Consider the following 23,256-nt stretch of genomic DNA (forward strand, 5'->3'; position numbering starts at 1 on the left):
AATTGTATGCATGTTCTTCTCCTTTTCGTTTTTCTCAGGGCTAAATGCATTTAAAAATGAAGAAACAAACAAGGAAAACAGACTCTAACAAAACACGTGCCCTGCTTTGTCGCACTTGCTTTATTTTACGACGACCCTTCACTCTTTGCACTATTATTATGGTAATTATCCATTGTACCAGTATTTACGCACTGTGCCTTTCTTGTTAAAGGCTGATAAAGTACTCCAGCGTGACCGCGTCGTCGTGCGTGTGCATTTTTTTCAGGCATAGGGTTTTGAGCATCAGGAGAGGCGATGACTCACCCAGCGCGCCTCAATCTTCCACTTTATCACATCATTATCATAATAATATCCAGCGCGCACAGCAAACATGCTGGAACAATAAAAAGCCTCTGCGTCTGCTTTTGTGTGTGTTATGATTTATGATATTTGAATTCTAGTTTTAACTACATTTATATTGCTGTTTGCTGTTGAGTTTAATTTGAGCCGATGGCGGAAAAAATATGTAATCATTTTTTAATTAAAATTTATAAAGTTAATTCAATTATCTAGCTGAAAGTAAAAAACTCAAAAAAATAAAGAAGAACTTCTCAACAGAATTAATAAATTTGATAAAATTATTTGGCTTGATAAAAATTTAAATCATTTTATTCATTTTCAATTCTGTCTCAACAAAATTGGTAGAAAAAAAATTAAAACAAAGGTAACAAAATTTCACTTCAATATTTAATATTCACTTCATATTTTTAAATTTTTTTCTTCCTTTTTTCAATCTTGTGAATGCATGAAACTAAAATGATTTAATTAGACAAATTAGATTTTATTTGAAAAATGCCGTCGTCTTACAATTAGTGCCAAAAATTACTATTTTCACGTCTCTCATTGGAGCCGGTTCTTTTTAATCCGCCGAATAACCGGTTGCATTCACTACTACCACCGCCAGCTGTTTTAATTTGTTTTGTTGTTTTGGTGATGAATGCAATTTCGGACGCGTTGTTGGCCTCCGTGGCCTCGTGTTTTTCGTGTGGCCGCCGTCAAAGTTTGACCATCGAAGGTCACACAGTCGTCGTTCGCAAACGTCTGGCCGCCGGGTAAGATTTATTCAAATCAACAAAGGAATGTGGCAGTTTTGGTACCAAAAATGACAATGCACCCCTGCAGCAGCCAGCAGAGCGAAATATTTTAGATAAATTGCTGTAAATAAAACGGATTTTTATTCAAGATTGAGATGAAATAAATTATCAATATTAAATTTGCAAACCGGATTTAATATTAACTTCTAAAATAAAATTATGGAATGTACATAATATAATACAATTAATTAACGCAGCGGATTATTTAATTTACATTTAAATTGTATCTATTTTTACATATTTATTTGCATTCTTTTGCACACAAAATTCTGATGAAAACTATTTTCAGAGGCTTCAGTTTAATTGATTTGGTTGAGGAAGAGTCGACTGGTCGACTTTTGGCCCTGAAGCGAATATCGTGTCACGGCCCTCAGGACGAGGCGGCCGCCCTTCGAGAGGTCCAGGTGCACAAGCAGGTGCGCCACCCGCACCTGATTGACCTTGTGGGCCATCGGTTGCTGTCCCTCCGAGGAGCCCAGCTAGGACCTACAAGCGAACTGCAGCTGCTGCTGCCCTACTACCAACGGGGCTCCCTGGCCTACGAGTTGGAGCGGCGGCAGCAGGGTGGAAACCATCTGAGCGAGAGTTTGCTGCTGGCGTTGTTCAAACAAGTTACAGAGGCCGTCCAGTGTCTTCACCAGGCTGGTCTCGCTCACAGGGACATCAAACCCCACAATGTCCTGCTCGACGACGACTTCAGTGCCATATTGATGGACCTTGGCTCTGCCACGGCTGCTAAAGTACAGGTATTTAAGCTTTTTTATATTTGAGTCTTTTTTTTAACAAGGTTTTTCAAAAATAATTATTTTGAATGCAGGTCTGTGGGAGTAGTGATGCGTGCAGACTTCAGGACGAGGCAGCTGAAAAGAGCTCCATGCCGTACAGAGCACCAGAATTGTTCAATGTCGATTCCTACTGCACTGTAGACCAAAGGACTGACATTTGGGTTTGTATTATTTTTTAAATTAATAAGTTGAAAAATCAAATCATATACAATTGTTAGAATTATAATTTGGTTTTGCCCCCCAGTCTCTCGGTTGCTTGATCTATGCAATGGCATTCTACAAATCACCTTTCGACCCAGTCTACGAAAGAGGCGACTCCGTCGCTTTGGCTGTCCTCAGTGGTAATATTGAAATACCAGAAAATTCAACATACTCCCAAGGGCTGCACGAACTGATTCTCTCCATGCTAAAAGTCAATGCGTCCGAGCGGCCGTTTGTTGAGGACATCCTCAAGATTGTTTCACAGTTGGAATTGGCCGCTCAAAGCCGCGTGTGATAATAAATGTTTAAAATTTATAAATTGTGACCAATTTTAATATGAAAAATATTTATTTGTGGAATGGCTACGATTGTTTCATTTGTGTAATTATTGAATTACAAATAATAATATCCTCTTGTTAAATAAATATTTTTTAAGATGTCAGCAAAGCAGAAAGCACAAATGTTGATTTCATCGAGTCATATGTAAGGGTTTGATAGTTTTATTTTTAAACTTCAAGATTATTTTACATGTCATTTCAATTTTTATTATTAAAATTCAACATTATTATTATTTATATTCTTTCATTTGACAACAATTAGTTAAAATCTCAGATTCAGTCGCACAAGACATTTCAACTTTAAATTGCCCCTAATTTTTCACTAGCTTGAATATTCACTTAGGATCGATCACGTTGTTACTCTTAAGTGTCAAGAGAAGTTCAAACTTTTACATACAAGAGTTGCTTACACGCATGAGATAGTTTAAATACGAATTCTAAGATGGACAGTTGGAAAATAATGTAAAGACTCAGTGAAACAAAAATAATAGCATTAGTTAAAATAATGATGATAGTTAAACGTGATAAGATACAAGATTTGAAATATGGAATGCTGTGCTCCTTTTTCACATCAGGACAGTTTGATAGGTTACATAGATGGTTAACTTGTTCCTGCTTTGCCTGTTTCAAACACACCTTTCCTGAAGAAGGCAGAGAACTCAAGTAATGCTAGTCGCGATGGGGTTTCTCTGCACGGATACAGAGGACACGAAGGTAATTGTGAGCAGACAGCCAATAATTTTTGCAGGTACACCTGGCATAAATTGATCATTAGACTTTACACAAATATATAAATTATAAAACTTGGCATTACCTCGAGCTGCCGTCTCCTTTGTTTGGCAACTGCTTCAGAATTTTTTGTGAAGAACTTCCTGGGTGGGAAGGGAAGCGCCTCTATCTGGACACCGTAGCGTGCTTTCATGTCCATGTGGAGCTCTCTGAAACGCTTGTAGCGGCGAAGCAGAGTCCACCGAGCACCAGCCACACTGACACGCACCTCATACTCGTAGTGTGTGCCACTTCCTGCTCCTCGCAACAAGTACGAGGGAACGCTGACTCGCAGTTCAGTCTCATCAAGTTCGTCGGGGAATGGTAAATCTAAAATTGTAAGTTTTACTTTTAAACAAACAGTTTCTGATAGTAAGTAAAAAAACTCACTGCACGAAGCTGGGGACAGAAGTGGTGAACAATAAACCAGTGACCTTCCTAAAGGGGTGACTCTGTCAAGGCTCTGCAAATATTTTTTTTCTCAACACTATACCATAAAGATTTATAAGAATACTCACTGTGACGGAAGAAAACATTACAGGCGTGAGAGGCATTCGATTCCTGCAAATAGTTTATTGTAGAATAAAAAAGATATAATTCAATTTTTAATATTTTTTTTTATCAACGTTAATTCTTTAAAAAAATATTTACACATTTCCTTGCTTGATTAGTCCCAAGCTTTAACAATAGAAAGCATGCAAATAATAAAAGTAAATATTCATTATTTTACATTTTTCTAGCGGTTAAATATAATTACATCTGAAATCTCAATAATATTTTACTTACGGCGATGAAAGTTCAAAGGCAGAATGTCTACGGAAAGTTATCGATCTCATTGGCAAGGGAGCTTCGTCCACTTCAGCTTCTAAGGGTTGGCGTGCCGGACTTCCGCTGTTCTCTCTGCGACTAGCTTTGGTCTCCAGACGGATCTGCTCTCTCTGTAATTCCTGCAGATGAGCGATATGGTCATTGAGAGCCTCCTTGTCGCAATTCTCGTCCTCCAAAGCAGCTAAGATTTTTTCTTTCTGAGCGGCCACTTTTCTTGTCAGCGCCTCTCCAGGAGAGGCCAATCCAAGACCAGAATCGCTTAATGCAGAGTCAGGTAGCCATAGCGTCTGTGGTTGGTCTGTGGCCGTATGGAAAGAGTCGTCTGAAGGAGGCCCCAACCGGCCACGGCCGTTGAGAGCCAGTGAAAGCGAAGCTCTTCTTTTGTGCATAGCCTGCAGCTCGGCCTCAGTTCGCTCCTTCAAGGCCTGTCTGGCCATTTCTACTTCTTCCCTCGCGGCCTCAAGTTGAGAGTCCAGCTCCGCCACTCTGTTCTGTCGTTCTTGGAGGGCGATGAGGCGCTCAGCCACACGCTGCTCAAGTTCCTGAAGTTCTTCTCTCTGGAAAAAGCTTACTCTTTCAGTCCAAGTTCAATCTACTTTTTTTCAATAAAAACAAATTGGATTTTTACGTACACTGACATTGATTCATGTTAAAGTTTTAAAAAATATGAATTTCTATTCATGGAAATTCTGATGGATATGAATAATTTGTTTAAGAATTAATATAAAATATAAAATAAACTAGCAAATTTTTAGGGCTGAAATTTTTTTACGGACTGACCTGCAGCCTGATCACCTGATGGATAGCCTCAAGAGTTTCAGTAGACTGCTCCTAATAAAGCAATAACAACAAACACTAGAACATCACAACACACAAAACAGGGGCCAGTCTACAAACCTCATTCAACTGAGCATCAAGATCTTTTAGAAGCTCTTGTCTTCGGAGGGTCTCGTCTTGCAGGAGTTTGAGCTGGTGTTGCTCCTCAACCACCTTTGGATAGAAAACAAGTCGTGCCAACACAATCATGCTAATAGTAGCAATAATGTCTCAAGGGGAAATAAGGTACTTGAGCTGATACTTTTGAAAGCATCACTTGCGAACTCGTGAAAGTAATGACATATTGTGAAAAATCAACACACATGGTAATCTGCTAATCTGGTGCAAAATAATTTAAATATCATGAGATCTACAGATATTTAATCTGGGTTCTAATTTTCATATTTAAAATTGTTATGAGTTTTCTAAGGTTTTTTTTAACATCAAAAAATACCTTTTCCTGCTCCTCTTCTTTCTGGCTCTCAATTCGCTTTCGCTGCTCTTCAAGTTTTTCCTCCCTGATTCTCAGCTGTTCTTCAGCCTCTTTTTGCCTCTCCTCCAGCCGTCTTCTTTCCTCATCCAGCTGCCGCTTTCTCTCTTCGAACTCCCGTGTCAACCGCCTCCGTTCCGCCTCCAATTCCCTCTCCTCCACGTTCAGGTTCAGTTCAGTAGTTGACCCACCAAACAGACTGCTTCTGCTCATAACACGGCCCTCTTTCCGCAACTGTGCAGCCTCGGCAGGGTCATTGTACCTTAACACATGTGCTCTGCCCAGGCCAATCAAGCTGCCTTGACTCAGTCTCGTGGACATGTCGATTGTCAGACCGTCCACACTGCAGAAGCCATTTTTTGGTGTCAAGACAGCGATTCCATCCTTCAGGGTTACTATGCAGTGATGCGATTCAAGACCAGGCAGGACAATGTCCACCCCATCAGCAGCCCCTATCACAGTGTCTCCATTCTACAACATCAGATTATTACTATTATCTTAGCACTTTAATCACTATGACTTAAGTTAAAAGTTGCTCCATTTTGAAAAAAAAATTACAAAATAATTATCATCTTACTCTATTCAAATGATAAAGTGTGACTCCAGTGCTTAGTCTGTCGTCCTGATCGATGGCCACTAGATGCGGCCTATCACTGTCCAGGACGACTCCCCGTCCAGCCTTCCGCAACCCCAGCGCCTGCTGCTCTCGCAGAATTGCTTGGGTTTCCCTCCACTTCTCTGCCCACTCGGCCGTGAGACTTTTCTCTTTTGCCTCCTTTTGCTGCAGTTCAGCCAGCACTTTTGGCTGGCTCTCTTCACCCAAGAGGCCGCGCAGCTTATATATTTCGTCTCGGAGCTCTCGAATCAACCTAACATTGGGATCTTCGTTGACAGTGGGCTGGTTGACAATGTTCTTGGCTCGATTTGCATAACGCAAGGTGCTCAGAGTTTCACTGTAGTTGCAGTCAGCCGGAGATATTGCTGATAAAATTAAAGAGTTTAAAATTTCCAAGATAATTATATTTTAACATTAATTACCTGCAACCATGATTGTCTTTGAATTCCCACCAAGACTGTCTTTCAACAGCCATGTAAGTACTGCATCTCTGTAAGGAACAAAAGACCCAAGTCGTTTGTCTGCTAGGGCCGAAATGACAGATCCAAGGGTGACAAGTGACTTGTTGATGTGAGCCCCTTCCTTCAGTCTCTGACCAGTAGCGCCGGTTGCGTCTGCTCTTTCACTACCAGCCAAGTCCACCAGATGGACTTTTGAGGTGGTTTCACTTGGCAGACCTTCAGCACCAATGCCAGCCTTTTAACATTTAACAAATTGGATAAATTCAACAATAAGAAAAAAAATTTTATTAAAACATTTAGTGAGGATTGATTGAAATTAAATCATAAGTTTTCCCTTCAAATATGAAAAAAAAAATTTATGTCCAAACCTGTCTGAAAGTTAATGTGAATATGGCGTGACTTCTGGAACTTGTGTCGTTCATGTTGGTGGCAGCTGTACATCTTGCCCTGTTGCCCCGTTCCATTAGCTGAGCAACATGGTCGTAGCAAGTCACCAGGTGGTGCGACAATCCTGATACATATGGACCTTGACGAGGGTGCTCTCTGACCCTTAGGCCACCTGTCGGGTTGGTCGAAGACAAAAGGTCGCGCACCTTTTCATTGTAAATCTCCAGATAGCTCACATCAACTCGGTAATTCTTATCCTCTTGCTTGTATAATAAAAAAGTAATTAATGCAATAGTAGAAAGAGAAAAACAGTGGAATGCATCCAACCTCATCTTGCATTTTCCCAAACATGGCTTCGCAGATCCTGGGAATGAGACCTGGGCTATCAGGTGGACCAGTCATGGTGAAGGTTTTTCCACTTCCAGTCTGCCCGTAGGCAAACAGGCAAGCATTGTATCCTTCAAAGGCACTAGCAACAACCTCAGTTCCCAATTCTTCAAAAACCTTGATTTAGAAATAATTATTATTAATTTTTTTTATCTTAAAATCCAATTAATAATTTAATTTTTTTGCTGATTTTATCCAGCTTAAAATACTAAGTAAGTTAATTTTTTTTTTAAATAAACGCAAAATCAAATAATACGCAGAATAAAAAAAAAAATCACATAAATATGAAGTTTACCTGTTCTTGTGTAGCAAAATCCGAGTCGGAGGGATCAAAGGACCAGTACGAGTGATCGAATGTGAAGTCCTTGAAAGAAGGGTTGTCTCCCACCTTAAAAATTCCAGACGTCTCAAATTATTGTTTACACCAATGTACATCATTATAATAAAGAATTTGCAGGGCATATTGTGACGCATTTGTACAACAAAGCCAGCCTGTGGTTGTGACTGCAAACAAAGACATAATGAAAGCAAAACTAATATAGTAAGCATCCTTAATTTATCCGCTGGCTAGTCTGCTCTACGTTTAATCTTTGAATAGAAAACCAAGCAAGGCGTTTTTACAACAGCTTATATTTTAAATTCACGGTTCAAGTAAAAGGTGCGCGATTTTATTTTACAAAATTCCCAATTTCCAACTTGTAAAACAACTTACTGATTCGTTCACGGGCGATAAGGTATTTGCTGTTAGAGAAGGTCTCTGAAAATATATAAATCCATACATTTTCTCAGAGTCAAATGAGAATTCCGCCGCCCTTGAGTTTCAATTTTTTTTAAGCCATGTGAAATAATTTTTTTTCAACCTGTCCCAAGAGGGAAGTAAGAAAAAATGTCATTGTAAATGTGAATGTACTTTGATACCCACATGGACAATTTTATTGCTGCGAGTGGATCGCAGTGACACTCAATGCCAAGTTTACGCTTCATAGCATGACAGACTTAATTTTCTTGGCTTCTTTTTGGGCCTCTTTGAAATGTTGCGATAGAAATAAGAAAGGGCAGAGCAATGAGCTTATCCACAAAAAACTGCGGCAGAACGCAAGAAAATATTTTTAATATACTGCTATGTTAGAGTAAAATCCTCTTTAGAACTCTCAAGTTGTCCACATTTTTCACACCGCTATAGACCGCAAAGGGAGTCAAATTCTCAATATTTTTTTTGTAAATACAAAAATGTATTTTTAGTGAATAAGGTTGACAGGTAAAATAAAATAAAGGCTTTTTGGTATAATTATATCAAATCAAATTTCAAAATCATCACTATTTATAAATTCATACAAACAGAATTCAACCAAATGTAATTTTTAGAATTATAAATAGCAAGCCAGTAATTCTAAAGAGAAATGTGAAACGTTGAAAACATATAAACAGGAAAAATTAAAAAATTGAAAATTGAATACATTTTTTTTCTCTCTCTCTTATGATACATGTAAATAAAGTAATTATTTAAAATTTATAGGGACAGTTATCAAAATTTGAAATTATTATGAAAATTTAAGTAACTATTGAACCCACTATTTGTGTGGTCAATTAACCACGGTTTAATGTTCTTAATTTTCAATTTAATTAATTGAAAATTCTCAAATTTAGAGAACTTTCTCATAAATTTTCAATAAATACCTTGTATACATGTTTCATATGAGATAGATCAATAGTTTCAATTCTTGCCTCTTTAAATTTTTACTATTTTTATAAATATTGTTTTCAACGTTTCACAATTCTTTCTTGAAGTGACTTGCTATTCACAATATTAAATTATATTTGATTGAATTCGGTAAATATGAATGAAAAAATAATGATGATTTTGACATTTGATTAGTACCAGCAATTCCCATAGGCTGACTTAGCATGGGAATATCCCTAATTAATTTTCAGTTCATTGGCTTCAAAACGGGGTTATCAAGGTTTATTTCCTGACTAGTAATTTGGCAAAAGAGAAGCCGTAATTGTGCTGTTTTGCCACACATAAATAGAAAGAGAAAGAAAGAGGCGCGGTGTCTTCAGAACTCTTGTCAAACGTCGAAGAGCCGCAAAACGCAAAACACGAGCTGATTTAATCTGAATATTCGATCCAGTGATAAACCGCACGTTCAGAGTAAAACTTAGGGGATCGAAACTTGATCGGGAGGAATCAGCAAAACTGAAGAGTATTGTACCTTTGAGAGGTTGACAATCCGGGTCTTCTTGCCGTCCATCCTGATGACCGCCTTGGCCCCCATGTCCAACTCCCTGCAATATGTCAGACGGGTCAGGTTTCATTCGAGGGATCGAATAACAAAACTTAAATTGGTGAAACCAGTCAGGCGAGTCTGGCTCAGGGCTTAGCTTGTGATTGCATGCATAATGTCCTCTTAACAAACACGCATTTTAATCTTTAAAGCCAGAGATGAAAAAAAAAATATAACTTTAACCCCAACTTAAAAGTTATAAAAAAGATCCAGTTTTAAATGATTTGAATTAAAAAAGCAACTATTTATTCTATAGTGACATATTGAGTTTATCAAAAATGCAAAAGGTTTTCCAGTCTATATTATTAAAAATAATAAAAGATCGGCAAGTAATATTAATTAAATTTAAGGTCAAATTTCCATTCCGGACACTCATTCTATTTCTTTACTGAGCCCTTATCTATTCTCATAATTTTGTATAAATAAAATAGATTAAAATAATTATAGTCGGTCCAAAAATTTGTATCCGCCATACAATACAACCGCAAAATTATTTTTAAATTATAGTGCCTGTAAAAATGTGCGTTGGTCTAGCAAAAGTTATTATTGTCATATTCTGTATTATTATTTTGCATGATTTTAAAATAGAGTCAAGGTGGCTCGCGCTCAATAATGCACAGCGACGTTTCAAGTGCACCTGTCATCAGCCCAGTTTGTTTCGCTTCGTTTTGCCCCGACACACCCCTCGGACACTCACCTTTGGTTGAACGGGCGCACCCGGACAGCAACTTTCACGGACGCCATGGTTGCGCTTCAAATTCGCATTCTATGCCCGCAAATCGGCCCGAAAACAGACACACTCATCGTCGGTCGGCCGATCGTTTCGCCCTGTTCTGATATGAAGTCTGTAGGAAAGGAAAACTTTGTTACTCAGGTGACTGCCGCGTCTGCGCACTGAGCTACTGAAAAGGGCTGCACCTAATTGTCGCCAACGCAAAAAGTCTCGTGAGTAAAAAGAAAAAAAAATAAAACCTGTTTTGTTATATAATAGAGAAAAAAATTTAAAAATCAATCACAATTAATTAAAATTAAATAGATAATAATTTGTATCATTTAAAAAATGTTTTGTTCACAATACATAATTAAATATACATAAGTTTCTTTCAACATTCAGTTTAAACTTTTGTTGGCAGCATTTAACACCACGAGTAGCCCAAGAAGATTTACCGAGATTTACTTTCATTTACAGCATTTATATTAGTTTATTTATTTAGTATTCTGCAACTGCACGATTTATTCTGTCTAAATTCCAATGCCAATACATAAATTATAATAAAAACATTTCTTTTTTCATTTTTGTGAATTTGTGCGCCGTAATATGTGAAGTGAATAGGCAACCAGCGTTTCATATTAGTTATACCGGTTGTATAACATCGAGAATCAGTTCCGAGATATATGTGCACCGAATCTGGGTGTAAATAACAATTTTGGACTTGGGGCCACAACAACAACAAACACACGTGACGCTCGGAGTTTTGGTTGTGTTGTGACTGAATTAGAGACTTAAACAGTTGTAGCATGTTGTTCGTCGTGGGACTGGGCCTTGGGGACGCTAAGGACATCACTGTCAAGGGTCTGGAGGCAGTGAGACAGGCCGATAGGGTTATTTTGGAAGCTTACACTTCCATTCTCACAATCGGCAAAGAAGCCTTGGTGTGTGTTTATGTTTATAGAGATATTTAAATTTTAAAATTGATTTAATCGTGACCATAACATATTATTGTTATTGCTTACAAACTTTACGCTCATTTAAGTTTTTATTTCTTAAAGGAAGAATATTATGGAAAGCCTGTGGAAGTGGCTGATCGTGAGGCAGTGGAGCAGGGAGCGGCTGAAATGTTGGAGGCAGCAAAGTCTTCAGACGTCGCCTTTTTGGTCGTCGGCGACCCTTTTGGTGCCACCACTCACGCTGACCTGGTACTTCGGGCACGGGACGTAGGTGTGCAGGTCAAGGTCATCCACAACGCCAGCATCATGAACGCAGTGGCTTGCTGCGGACTCCAGTTGTATCACTTTGGGGAGACGGTGTCCATCCCTTTTTGGACGGACTCTTGGCAGCCAGACAGTTTTTATGAGAAAATTTGTGCCAACAAAACTAGGGGACTGCACACACTGTGCTTATTAGGTAAATCCGTAAAAATTTGAATATAATTTACACATTTTTTCTTAAAGTTAATAATTAAATTAGAAAAAAAAACATTAAGCAAGAAATTATTTAATTTTTGTCAAGGTAATAATTCTAGATTTATTTAGACATTCAAGTCAAAGAGCCTACACCAGAGAGCATAATGAAGAAAGTGAAACAATACTTGCCCCCAAGATTTATGTCCGTAGCACAAGCAAGCGAACAACTCTTAAAAATTATTGTAAATGACAGTGAAAAAGGTGATTGCACAATAATCATTAATATTGATATGGTTCTATAAAATTTTGATTTCTTTTTAGTTTTAAGCAATGACAGTGTGGTCATTGGATTGGCCAGAGTAGGAGCTGAAAACCAGCAAATTGCAGCCTGCAGTCTTGAAGCAATGAAGGACACTGACTTGGGTTCTCCATTGCATTGTTTGGTTATTCCCGGAAAACTACATCCTTTAGAAGAGGAATATTTGGAGCAATTTTTCGTTAAATAATGATTTACATGTCTCAATAAACTTTTTGTGAGATAATGCTGCATCAAAGTTGATACTCAACGTGATAACTATCTCCAAAGATGAAAGCTTGTATCAATCAAAACCAGTATGATTTAAATTTCATCAATCATTTTACTAACATAATTTTTGGATAATTTTGATTAAAAAGGAATCAAATGATTGGCACTTAATTAAAAGATTGAAAACAAAAATTTGGAAGTTCGCAATTCAATTTATTGATCAATCATAAAACTATCAGAAATCCAAAGTACACCAGAAAGGCTTAATATACATTAAAATAAAGGTGATCATTCACTTCCAGATCCACTCCTGTAAGAATAAAAATTAATAATTAAGTGGAATTAAGAGACCGAAGCATTGAAGAAAATTTAAATTTGATTGAAAAGTTATGAAAAGAGGATAAAAACCAATAAAATTACTTGTTAGGAGAGGGACTGCGAGAACCTCCACTGCGTGAACCACTTCTGGAACGGGAACCGCTCTTGTTGGATTTCGGGGAACCACTCCTTGATCTGGATCCACTCCTGCTTCCAAAAAGTGAAAAAAATCATATTATTGATCAAGAGAAATAAGCAAAAAATACTAAGTACCTGTTGCTTGCTGGGGAGCCACTTCTAGACCTAGAGCCACTTCTTTTAGATTTTGGAGAACCACTTGCGTTTGATTTCGGCGAACCACTTCTAGACCTTGAACCACTCTTGCGGGATTTTGGTGAACCACTGCCAGATCTAGAGCCGCTTCTAAATTTTTTTAATTTTAAGAGTTTTAGAATTAATTTTGTTAAAATTAAAAAGAGTATAAAAATCATACCTGGAGCGTGATCTGGAACCACTTCCCGACCTCCTAGATCCACTAGCTGAACGGGACCTGCTGCGAGATCCAGATTTACTTCTGGATCGGCTCCTCGACTTACTCCTTGATTTACTTCTCGACTTGCTTCGAGATTTGCTTCTTGAACCACTCTTTGAGCGGTTGGAGCTGCTACTTGAAATTTTACGTTTACGTCCTCTTCCACCGCTGGCATCACTGCCCTCTCTAGTAAAAGATAATTAAACACAAATGGTTATAATTATATATTTTAACTCACTCGTCGCTAGCAATTTTTAAGTTCTGATTGTCGCTGTCACTCTCAGATGTTGATATAACTGCCTTCGACACTATCCTCAACCTCTGCTTTGCCGAGAGTCCTTCGTCTTTCTCGGGCTTCTTTTTCGGCTTCTTCTTTTTACCTCTTTGCCTTGGGCTACCTCCCTCTTGCTCAGAATCAGAGCCGCTTGGAGTACCGCCAGCTTTGCGCTTCCTACTGCAAGTAATTTTATAAATATTAGTTAGTAAAAACTGGTGCGAGAATGCAATATAAAAGCATAATTTATTTTTCTTTCATTAAACTTATAGCTTTGAAAATGAAGGGTTCTACATAATTTTTCAAAAGCACGTGTTAATTATGATTTAAATGGCAAATAAAATAATTACCTGCGTCCTTTGCCTCCTCCTCCCTTGCTCTTCCTAGAGCGAGGCTCTTCATTCTCCTCATCGCCGCTGGCATCCTCCCTCTCTTTGCGGCGGCCTCCCTTCTTTGAGCTCTTCTCACTGGGCATTTCGGCAAAGAGCAAAGCGTTCTTTGTCTTCTCGACATACTCTTTCCGCTTGACAAGCATCTGCTCTTCTCGCTGGCGCCGCTCCTCAGCCGCCTTGGCCATCAACTCGCGCTGCTTCTGTCGGAAGTTCTCACGCTCCTCTTCTTGTTTTCGTCGCAGTGCTCGCTCCTCCTCGTCCACTCGACGCGCCCGAGCCACGTGGTACTGCGCCTGGGACATTAAGTCCTGGCACTTCCGTTCTTCCTTACCGGCATGAGCCAAATCAAAACGCATGCGGTCTCCATGAACAGAAAGATGCTTGAAGAATCTGCAAAGTTAAATTAAAATAATAGATGTTTTCATCAACATAGTAATTTTAGTTAATTCTCATGATGAAATCAGAATAATAGCCAATCCATTATCACAATAAAAATAGTGTTAACAAAGAAAATATAATCATAAATTTACCAGTAAATCAAGTGATAAACAGGCAGAGACTTACTTTTGCGACAAAGCCAGCTCGTTGACCGCCTCAAGAACAGTACCAAGAGTGGACTTCTCCATTTTTAATGTGGCAATGGCACGTTGCTGCAAAACTAGGGCAGAGTTGAAAAGAAGGACGGAGTCCTGCGGCGCAACTCGAAGAGCCTTCAGTAGAGTTATTTTAGTTTCTTTCAGCTTTCCAGCTTTAAAATAGGCTCTTGCTAGGTAAAGGAGCACATCCGTGTTGTGATTTTTGTAAAATTTGCGCAGACAATTTTCATACTAAAAAGAATTATTTCGGTCAGTCATTCATATAATATATTGAATTGAAGGGTCTACCATTTGGATTGCACTGACATACTGCTTTTGCTCAACGTACACATGAGCAATATTAAGCCAGACATCGCAGAAATCAGCAGTTGCTTCTCGAACCTTATTGTGTTTTTTAATTTCACTATTAAATATTTCAATAAATTCTGACCTGGGCAAAAATATCTCTGGCTTCGATAATGCAATTTTTGTGAGCGAGGACAGCTCCGACGCCATTTGCCGCCCAAATATTTTTGGGGTCGTTCCTCAGCACCTGCTTGAACATAGCCAGCGCCCTGTCCTGATGCCTCTTTTCTCTGTCCTTGTCCCTGGTTGGCTGGTGTAGAGTTTGCAGCCAAACATTTCCCAAGGCTATCAGGGAATATGCGTCATCTTTTGTGGCAGGATTTTTTAATATCCGCTCAAACTTTTTCTGGCCAGGGCCCCACTCCATCTTAGCCAAATGGAGGTTGCCAAGAAGAGACCATGCATCGGGATGCTCATTGTTAATTCGCATTGCTTCCTTTAATTTTAAATTTCCCATCAATTAAATTTCACATGAATTTATCATTCAGAAAGTACCTTAAACCAATCGGAGGCTTCGTAAATCTGCCCTTTGTCTCTGGCCATGCAACCTAGCCGAAGATAACAGTCAACGTAGTTAGGATGCTCTTTTAAAACATCCTTGTACAGCCTCTCAGCCTTGTCAAACTGACACTGTGCTTCGGAAAGCCTTGCCAAGTTGTAAGTCGTAGTAACTGCAATAGCATTGTAATATTGTGGGTCATGTTCTGCCTCGCTTCTTGCTCTTGCCAGCGAGTCTTCAAAGAATCTGGAAAAAGCAAAATGTTAACAAAAAAGATAATTAATTAAAAAATGTACTTTTTAGCTTCGTCCAAATTTCCAAGTCGATAGTGCAGGGAACCAACATTGTTGAGGATTTCTGGTGGCACCTCAGCATTAACTTTGTCCTGCAGAATTTTAGTTGCTGTGCCGTAAGCTGCAAGGGCTGCATTCAGGTCGGTCTGTTCCAAGATCTGCGCCATTTCAATCCACGCTTCAACATCATCAGGAAACTGTTGAGTGACTTTTGCTAAGTGTTGCCTCGCAACTTCTCTCTTGGCCTGGCTGCTAGAGTTTGCATAAAGAGAGCCAAGAATTTTCATTGTTTCGTAATTGCCAGGCTGAATCTTCAGGACTTTCTCAAAGCAGTTGGCTGCCTACGGACAAAAAAGGTCAAATGAACTGGGTCATTACCAACAAAATTCTATCAAGTTACATTCTCAGGATCTCCTCTGTAGATGTACATCTGGCCAAGTCCAAAATGAGGAAGAACAAAAGAGGGAGGAGCAAATTGTGTTGACTGGTAGTAGTACTGAAAGGCCTGATCGTAATCTCCCTGGGCGTGGAAAGACCTGGCCAGTTGGAAACAACTTTCGGCTCTCATAGCTTCATTTTCAGTATTGTGAAAAGCGTGGAGAGCAAGGTGCTGGACTTTGTTGAAGTCTCGTTTAAAGAAGAAGTGGTTGGCCAAGTGGTTGAGGACCATAGGGTTGCCAGGATCAGCAGTGTAAGCCCTGCAAAAATAAATATTTTAACAATAATAAATCATGAAAAAAAATCACAAAATTGTTCTCATTGTCCAAATTTTATTAAAGTTTATCTTAAATTTCAACGCTAAATCAATATTTTAATATGCATTAATTATTTACCTTGAAAGCATTTGAACTCCGTCTCTGATTGACTCGGATGTTTGCTCGTTGAGCCTCAGCACAGCAAGAGCTACAAGAGCCCCAACACAACCAGGCTCAAGCTGCAGTGCACGTTCGAAGGCTAGTCTAGCCTTGTCTAAGTTGCCCTGACGTGCAAAGCAGTGGCCCATGCCAAGACGAACAGCTGCTGGACACCTTGGGTTGTTACGGAGAGCCTTTTTGTAGAAAGCTAGGGCACCACGGTAGTCTTTTCTGTTGAAGGCAATACACGCCTTGCCCAAAAGTGAGGGAATGTTGTTAGCGTCTTGACCCAGCACAAAGTTAAACTGAGCATCAGCCTGATCCATCTTGCCATCTTCAAGCAGGCAAAAGTATGCTCGCCCAAGTAAATGTTGCTAAAAACAAAATATTAATACGTCAAAATATTACAATAAAATAAACATAATTCAAAAGTATAAAAAAGTAAAGATAAAACAGAGATTTGCATAGTTTCTCTGTGAATTTGCTTATCCATTACCTGATCATACATGATGATTTTATCAGCGGCCGTGTAGAGGAGGGTGGCTTTGGTAAAAAGCTCCCTCTTCTTGTCCTTATTTTTCTCCTTGTTAGCCAACTGGACATAGAAGGCGGCCAGCATATCCAGTGCCCGCATCTGGTCCTTGTCATTGTCCCTGTAGTCAGTATTGGCCTCTGTCCTGGCTGCCTCCAGAATCTGCACGAACTCATCAAGCTTGCTCTGACGGTAGTACTCCTCAGCCAGACGAACCCACAGGTGCAGGGAGGCATGTTCTTGTCTCAAGATGCTGAGAACCTCCTCACCATCCGGCAACTGGTCAAAGCTCAACTCGATCACCTGAAATAATACAAACATTGGTTGATTAGGGCCACCTGGATGCAAATTGCGGTCAGCGAACCTCATCAGTGTCGCGCAGAGGAATCTCGATCGAGCCCACCGTCGCCATGGCACCGTCGGGTCTGATACTTTGCCAAAAACTAGATGAAATTGGGTGTTTTGCCGGCCGACGCAAAAACAAAAACACTCAACTCAACTCAAGGCACCGCCACCGCCATGTTGAAATGACGGTCACGTGGTACAAAACAACTGCAAAGTCTGCAAATTGTCTGCAAAGCTAAGGGTACGCCCTCTTAAAAGCAGCCAACAAAACAGTGCCAAACAGATTTTCGCCAAATTAAATTTTTTTAAATTCAGTATATTTATAAGAACCTAACTAAACAAATTTTTTTTATAATTAAAAAATGTAAATGAATCTAATTTTATTATCTACCTGTCTGAATTCAAAGTTTGATTGCGTTGGTTCATAATTGTAAGCGTTGGTACTGCTGAAAGTTTTGTTTATTGATGCACGCCCACTTTTCAGTGGTCAGTCACAAGACTGCTGAAATGGTGAAAGTTTTAGTAGAACTTTAACAATTTTAACTGGTGAAATAATTTTTCGTACCCGGTAATGGACTGCGAAATGGACCACAGCAAAACAAGGTACCCTTTCTGCGTGGTTTGGACTCCAATCCCTTTGTTGACGTGAGTTAGCAGTAAGTTTTTGTAAACGTCAAAAATGCTGAATTTTTTTTTTATTTTGCAGATGGTTGTGCCCTATTATTGGCCACATGGGAATTTGCATGTCGTCTGGTATTATAAGGGACTTTGCAGGTCCGTACTACGTGTCTGAGGATAATATGGGCTTTGGGCGACCCACTAAATATTGGAAATTGGATGTCAGCCGCGTGAAAGGTGGCCCTGCCTCTTGGGACAGGGCTGTCGTGGAGGCGTCGGAGGAATACAAAGGAAGAATGGTAAATAAATTATATAGTTAAAATAATATTCAATTTTTGTAAGAAGTATATTTTATATTGTCATATTTTGTATTTTTGATCTTCACTTTTTTTAAATTTCGTCTGCTAAAATAAATGTGAACTAAAAGCAAATCAATATTTTATCTTACATAAATATCTGACATTATTTATCTTTTTTGCTAAAAATTTAAATTACTAGAATTGCTTACAAAACTATTCTATTCAAAACTTGCTTATTTTATTTTTTTCATTTTAGCATAACCTGTGTTGCGACAACTGTCATTCCCATGTGGCAATGGCGCTGAACACGATGGAGTATGATGAAAGCTCCTCTTGGAATATGGTCAAGCTCTGTTTCCTTTCCCTTGTCCACAGCAAATACGTAAGGTAAGAACTGATTTTTTTTCCTTTTTTTTGTACGAAAAATATATATGGAAATTTTAATAATTCTAGTTTTGGAGCTTGGCTAAAGACTTGGCTTCCGTTTCTGGTGCTCACGACAGTGACAGTCTTAACTGTTTACTTTACCATGTAATAATGTATTTAAACTTGAGTGCGGTTTATCTAGTCAAAATATAAAAAATATCGCACTAAAATTCCGGCGTGCTAAATTAACAGGAAATTTTTAAGAAATTAAACAAATTTTATTTTTTCACTTTTCTTATTATTTTTTCATCATTGTCTGAACATTAGAAATAGTTTCAACATTTGGGTTTGTTCAACTGCCGTTAGTGAGTGTGTTTTCGTGTTGTGTATATACATAATTATGTCTTTGCAAAATAAAAACACAATTGATATTTTTCGTATGCAATAAAAATTCTTCTCTTTTTGTCGCAATGTATACTTACACCTAAAACATTAAATGCAATAACTATTTTTCTTTCTTCATTTCATTAAGTCTAAAAACTGCAATCGCTTGTGTTCAACTCAGGTCTTGTGTGGGAATTGTCGTCTCGGTTCAACGGATAATTGAACAAATAACAAAAACCAGATTAATGAAATTATCAGTAATTTTTTCACCGCTCTTGCATTCGTTCGTCACATAGAATAAGTCGGAGAAGATAAGAGGAATACGTATTTTTCTTTCTTTTGTTTAAACGCTATCAAAACAACAAGAACAAGTTGTATTTTCTGGAAGTGTACAGTGATAACAACAGGCGAGCCTCTTGAGAGAAAACCCAGTCACATACTCGATGATTTTTCCGTTTACTTTTTTCGAAGATGGTACGAAAAACAACACAAAATTGTGTGTGTGATAATGTGATTTCACTTTTAGTAAATATATATTATGTAATATACGAGAAAAGTGTCATCGTTCAAACACAATATCGAATAATAAGACAAATTTTCAGACACAGTAGTTGAAGAACATAATTATTTCCATACAGCCCATGCTTTCTTCTCATGTTTGTCTCTCTTTCTCCGTTGATAATTATAAATGACAGTTAACAAATTCCTTTTTTATATTTATTTTTGGCTCATTTTTCCGCTCCATCCGCTCAAAAACATCATCTTCTTTTTTCATAATAATTTTTGCACTTGTTTAAACTTATCTATTTACAGCGCTTGTTATCAAGAGTAAAAATAAACAATTGTGTTTATGACAGCAGTTTTTCTCATTAATCATAATTTCAATATTCTTCACCTATTTATTTTTGCTTGATTTGTGTCTGCACCAATATTACATGCAGAGATCCTCCTTGTGTAAATATATATAATATATTTCATGATTTTTTTCTCTCGTCTCGCGCTGTGTATATTTCCATCGTATTTTTTTTCTTTAATAACAAGTCGACAGTCTCTCTGAAACGATCAACGCACGCACACTCTTTCTCTCATACCACCAGTGGTACAAATAACAGCTAGTTTTAAAAATGCCAACATGAATCGTCTAATGAGTCTAATTGAGGGTGCCCCCGGTGAGCACCACTTTCACGCAGATTGATCGTAATTAAATTTAAAAATTCGCGATCATTTTAAAATATTGACCCGTCAAATTTTCTGAAAAGTAATTGCAAACTAAGCGAATATCGAATTAAAACTCCATTGTTGTGGCACTAACCGGCAGCTCGATCAGAAGAATCAAGTAATCAAAACTACACGCGCACGCACTCGGCATTTTCGGCTAAAACCAGTTGACAATAAGTTAGTATTATTGAGCTCTTTATTCATTTTGGTGTTGCGAGGCTGCTCTGCATTTAATCTTGGTGCACAGGAAGTGGCAGGCCAAAGAATAACACGAAACGCGCGTCTGGCGTGGTACTTTTTAACTTCTCACTCGGCCCGGAGCGAGTATAAAAGTCGTCGGCCGGCTGCAGGATAAAAAAGAGCGTGTTTTTTTTTATTACATGTTTAAATTCGGAGGGGCTGAAGTTATCCTTCGACCTGCAACCTCCTTTAAATTAGAATATGACGCTCTTTGCTTGTTTTTTTGTGTGAGTCGAGTGTGTAATTTTTCAATACACCTTGCTTCACTCTTTTTATTTGTATAGACCCGCGCATTCGTCGTCGAATCTCATCGCAGCGCTTTTTTGTTCTTCTTTTCCAAAGTATGTATTAATAATAATTATTATTACATTTCTTTCGCGCGACCCTCGGGCAGTGAACACAGTATATTTTCTTCATTTTATTGGAAACAGTAGCAGCAGCAGTGCTCTTATTCAGTGAGACAGACATATTTCCAGGCTAAAAACAAAACGGTTCTCGCACTTTTCCATCGCAAAAACGCTTCTTTCAATCTTGCTCTTCTTCGCACGTACACTGTTTTTACTTTTTGTCAGCAGCTCTTTCCAAACCCAACGATTCGAGAGATTCTCAGCTCGCATATCCGCACGATTTTCTTAGATACTTTTGCTCGATTTTCTTTTTTAGAAATGTTGAATGAGAGGAGATATTTCAACAACGTAGTTGAGAAGCATGCAGCGCTCAGTCTTTGGTGAATCAACCCACTAAAAATATTTTACAACGAGTCCGCTTCATACGCCGGTAGGTTAGGTACTCGACGTGTGAGATTATTCTTATATTTAGTAATGTCCTTGCGTGTTGTGTCTTGGAAAAAACAGAGGTGCTCCGCTCTCTCAAGTTCACTACAAACGGATTGTTCGCGTGTCTAAAATTTATACTTTTAAAGCTCGCGCACTCACGTGGTTTTTGTGATTCGTTTCCTTGTATGGGTTATAGATTTTTTTCTAAATGTGTTGTTTGTTATCAAAAGTCCGGTTTTTTATATAAAAGAAGCTTGCTTGCGTGATTTTTTTTAATTATTTTACTTCGGCTCAGGAAGAGGTGCTCCTGCCTCCAGTAAAAATTTATAGGAGAGATAAAAAAAGTTGCTAAATTAAGATCAAGTTGTAACTGGTTATTATTTTAAAGGCACCTTTCTGCAAACCAAAATTCTCAATTTCTTGCACAATGTTTTCAAAAGATCAAAATTAAGTATTAAATTAGTAATTTCCAATGCAGGATAATCAGTCAAATTAGATAAGCCTCCCACTTTCCTGAGATAAAAATCAAATGATTAGACCATAGTAATTTCAATGAAAGACGGGAAATAAATTAGTTTAAACCCACCTAGTTCAAAATTTCTACGCAGTCATTAAAAATTTTGCTTTTCAAAAAGTTCAATTAGCCAACACACTAGTAAATATCATGGTAAAAAATTGAAATCAAAGAAAATCTTTACCCTGCGATAAAATCAGGGAAGAGATTTTTACCTCAATTAGACTTTACGAGATTCAGAGTGAGAGGGGAGGGTGGGAGGTGAGCCGAAAGGAAGCAGGAGCAGCTTTCCTTGCTCAGTGCTTGTATTCGGGATAGCGCGTGGGCTGGAGCAGCAGGGCGGCGGCGGGGTCGTCGGACGCGGAGACGGCGTCCCTAGAGGACTCGCGGGACTCGTCGCTGGCCGAGAGGCGCGAGTAGGAGGCGGCGAGGGTGGCGGAGGCGGTCGACACCGCGTCCAACTGGTCGACGGACGAGTTGGGGAAGATCTTGGCGGTGCTCGCGTCTTCGTCCTCTTCGTCCGAGTTGCGGCACGTCGGACACTCAGACTTGTCGTGGTCAAGCAGGTGGCGGGACTTGCGCTTGGCGCCCGTCACGGGCAGGGCCTCTTCGCTGGCCGACCGCACTAACTGTTGGGCGGCGGCGAACTCGTCGTCTCCACTGGCAGCGGCACACACACGAATTTTTTGTGTTAAACAGACGGTTTCATTGATTGCATTTTTTGTTTTGTTTTGGCAGTAGTGTTATTTTTTACTGATACTTTTTTTCAAAACGTTTGCTCACTCGTACGAGTAATTGTTAACTATTCATTTTGGTTTCTCTGAATTTGTCCGCTCGGCATGCAGAGGCGTACTTTTTTTCATAATTTTTTTGCGAAACAGAGTGTGATTGCATGCTCCAGTCTCAAGTTGACTCTAACAAGCTACAGTTTTTCTTGAGCACTTAGTTTTTTGGCAAAATGTCGTAATATAGTATTTCTTTGTTTTGTTTTTAGAGAGAATTTTAGTACTGGTTTCTGCCGCGTAACCATTCACTGTTAGAAAAAAGAGAAAACGAGAAATGGCATCAAAATTGTGTCAATCAGTCATTGTCAAATATAATTTCAGTTTGAAAATTATACAAAAATTAATATATATGAGAGATTTGGAATATAAACGTATGTACAAATTTCTGGACCAAAATTGTTTATATAGTTAACAATTTTGCGCCTTGCCTGCAGCGATCGGGCACATAGGGAACCAAAAGAGTGGCTCATCACTTCGCTGCAGACAAGGTGGGAAAACTTTTGCTGCGTGCATCAAAAAAGATTGGCAAATTATGGAATCGGTCAGAGCAGAAACGAGTTTTCGAATTATTCAAAATATGACCACAGATTTTATACGCCCCATAAAAGTGGCAAAATTTTATAAAAAGTGCAGTATATAAAAAAATCTAAACCTTTAAAATTTCAAACTATAGTTATCCCTTCAGTCAATGGTCTATTTCACAAGAAATTGTGCTCTAGTTAAGAAAAACAATATCAAAATCATACAGATAATTGACTCCAGAAGTTTGCCAAGAGCTAAAAATTATGTGCTCGTTTAAAAAGAGTGCCAATCAAAAGTCTAAAAAATACGAAGAATATATAAGAAAATAATATTGAAAAACCTCAATGCAGCAGAAGTTTTGCTTTTTCAGCAAGACAGAAATAAATGAGCAGTTATGAATAGGGGTGAA

The 23,256-nt window shown here is 38.6% G+C and overlaps 6 protein-coding genes across 21 annotated transcripts in view; 3 read left to right on the plus strand and 3 right to left on the minus strand.

Moving 5' to 3' along the window:
• The first annotated feature begins 929 nt into the window (after nt 1-929).
• Nucleotides 930-2,684, plus strand: LOC132197964 (serine/threonine-protein kinase 16). Its single transcript, XM_059621601.1, has 4 exons — nt 930-1,091; nt 1,423-1,879; nt 1,951-2,079; nt 2,163-2,684. Exons 1-4 carry the CDS (start codon nt 973-975, stop codon nt 2,412-2,414), a joined length of 957 nt encoding a protein of 318 aa, XP_059477584.1. The 5' UTR covers nt 930-972; the 3' UTR covers nt 2,415-2,684.
• On the minus strand, nt 2,630-10,375 carry LOC132197962 (kinesin-like protein Klp98A). 4 transcript variants are annotated; one of them, XM_059621592.1, is made up of 16 exons: nt 10,193-10,375; nt 9,424-9,496; nt 7,923-7,967; nt 7,506-7,598; nt 7,151-7,327; nt 6,805-7,086; nt 6,398-6,671; nt 5,937-6,340; nt 5,324-5,830; nt 4,951-5,043; nt 4,834-4,884; nt 4,012-4,610; nt 3,744-3,786; nt 3,616-3,688; nt 3,272-3,555; nt 2,631-3,211 (listed from the first exon to the last, which is right to left on the minus strand). In XM_059621592.1, the coding sequence occupies exons 1-16, from the start codon at nt 10,237-10,239 to the stop codon at nt 3,059-3,061; spliced, it is 3,198 nt and encodes a 1,065-aa protein (XP_059477575.1). In that variant the 5' UTR covers nt 10,240-10,375; the 3' UTR covers nt 2,631-3,058. The 4 variants fall into 4 exon arrangements, with proteins under 4 accessions (XP_059477577.1, XP_059477578.1, XP_059477575.1 ...); XM_059621594.1 differs by lacking the exon at nt 4,834-4,884 and having other exon boundaries at nt 2,630-3,211; XM_059621593.1 differs by lacking the exon at nt 7,923-7,967.
• A 281-nt stretch (nt 10,376-10,656) lies between these two features.
• Nucleotides 10,657-12,331, plus strand: LOC132197966 (diphthine methyl ester synthase). The gene is made up of 4 exons (XM_059621605.1): nt 10,657-11,148; nt 11,266-11,620; nt 11,749-11,880; nt 11,941-12,331. Exons 1-4 carry the CDS (start codon nt 11,014-11,016, stop codon nt 12,123-12,125), a joined length of 807 nt encoding a protein of 268 aa, XP_059477588.1. The 5' UTR covers nt 10,657-11,013; the 3' UTR covers nt 12,126-12,331.
• A 6-nt stretch (nt 12,332-12,337) lies between these two features.
• Nucleotides 12,338-17,322, minus strand: LOC132197960 (RNA polymerase-associated protein CTR9 homolog). 4 transcript variants are annotated; one of them, XM_059621589.1, is made up of 15 exons: nt 17,145-17,322; nt 16,745-17,083; nt 16,228-16,622; nt 15,795-16,092; nt 15,398-15,735; nt 15,098-15,347; nt 14,688-15,038; nt 14,546-14,638; nt 14,226-14,488; nt 13,620-14,051; nt 13,234-13,446; nt 12,957-13,181; nt 12,737-12,886; nt 12,566-12,673; nt 12,338-12,455 (listed from the first exon to the last, which is right to left on the minus strand). In XM_059621589.1, the coding sequence occupies exons 1-15, from the start codon at nt 17,190-17,192 to the stop codon at nt 12,434-12,436; spliced, it is 3,525 nt and encodes a 1,174-aa protein (XP_059477572.1). In that variant the 5' UTR covers nt 17,193-17,322; the 3' UTR covers nt 12,338-12,433. The 4 variants fall into 4 exon arrangements, with proteins under 4 accessions (XP_059477572.1, XP_059477574.1, XP_059477571.1 ...); XM_059621591.1 differs by having other exon boundaries at nt 12,566-12,670; nt 17,145-17,321; XM_059621588.1 differs by having other exon boundaries at nt 13,234-13,449; nt 17,145-17,321.
• Nucleotides 17,323-17,602: 280 nt separating this feature from the next.
• Nucleotides 17,603-23,256, plus strand: part of LOC132196422 (transmembrane protein 222) — a 30,221-nt gene continuing 24,567 nt past the window's right edge. The window contains exons 1-4 of one of the 2 annotated variants that reach the window (XM_059619056.1): nt 17,603-17,770; nt 17,832-18,042; nt 18,299-18,429; nt 18,496-19,635. In XM_059619056.1, coding sequence (XP_059475039.1) covers nt 17,697-17,770; nt 17,832-18,042; nt 18,299-18,429; nt 18,496-18,577 — 498 coding nt within the window. In that variant the 5' untranslated portion in view covers nt 17,603-17,696 and the 3' untranslated portion in view covers nt 18,578-19,635. Of the gene's footprint in view, nt 17,771-17,831; nt 18,043-18,298; nt 18,430-18,495; nt 19,636-23,256 lie in introns of those variants that run through there. The other variant, XM_059619055.1, reaches the window with a different exon arrangement.
• Nucleotides 18,695-23,256, minus strand: part of LOC132196420 (disintegrin and metalloproteinase domain-containing protein 23) — a 233,040-nt gene continuing 228,478 nt past the window's right edge. For 8 of the 9 annotated variants that reach the window (XM_059619045.1, XM_059619048.1, XM_059619044.1 and 5 more), the window contains one exon: nt 18,695-22,200. In XM_059619045.1, coding sequence (XP_059475028.1) covers nt 21,837-22,200 — 364 coding nt within the window. In that variant the 3' untranslated portion in view covers nt 18,695-21,836. Of the gene's footprint in view, nt 22,574-23,256 lie in introns of all 9 variants that reach the window. The other variant, XM_059619052.1, reaches the window with a different exon arrangement.

Source organism: Neocloeon triangulifer, unplaced genomic scaffold (assembly GCF_031216515.1).
Source record: "Neocloeon triangulifer isolate White Clay Creek 2 clone unplaced genomic scaffold, ASM3121651v1 ptg000012l, whole genome shotgun sequence".
Lineage (NCBI taxonomy): Eukaryota > Metazoa > Arthropoda > Insecta > Ephemeroptera > Baetidae > Neocloeon > Neocloeon triangulifer.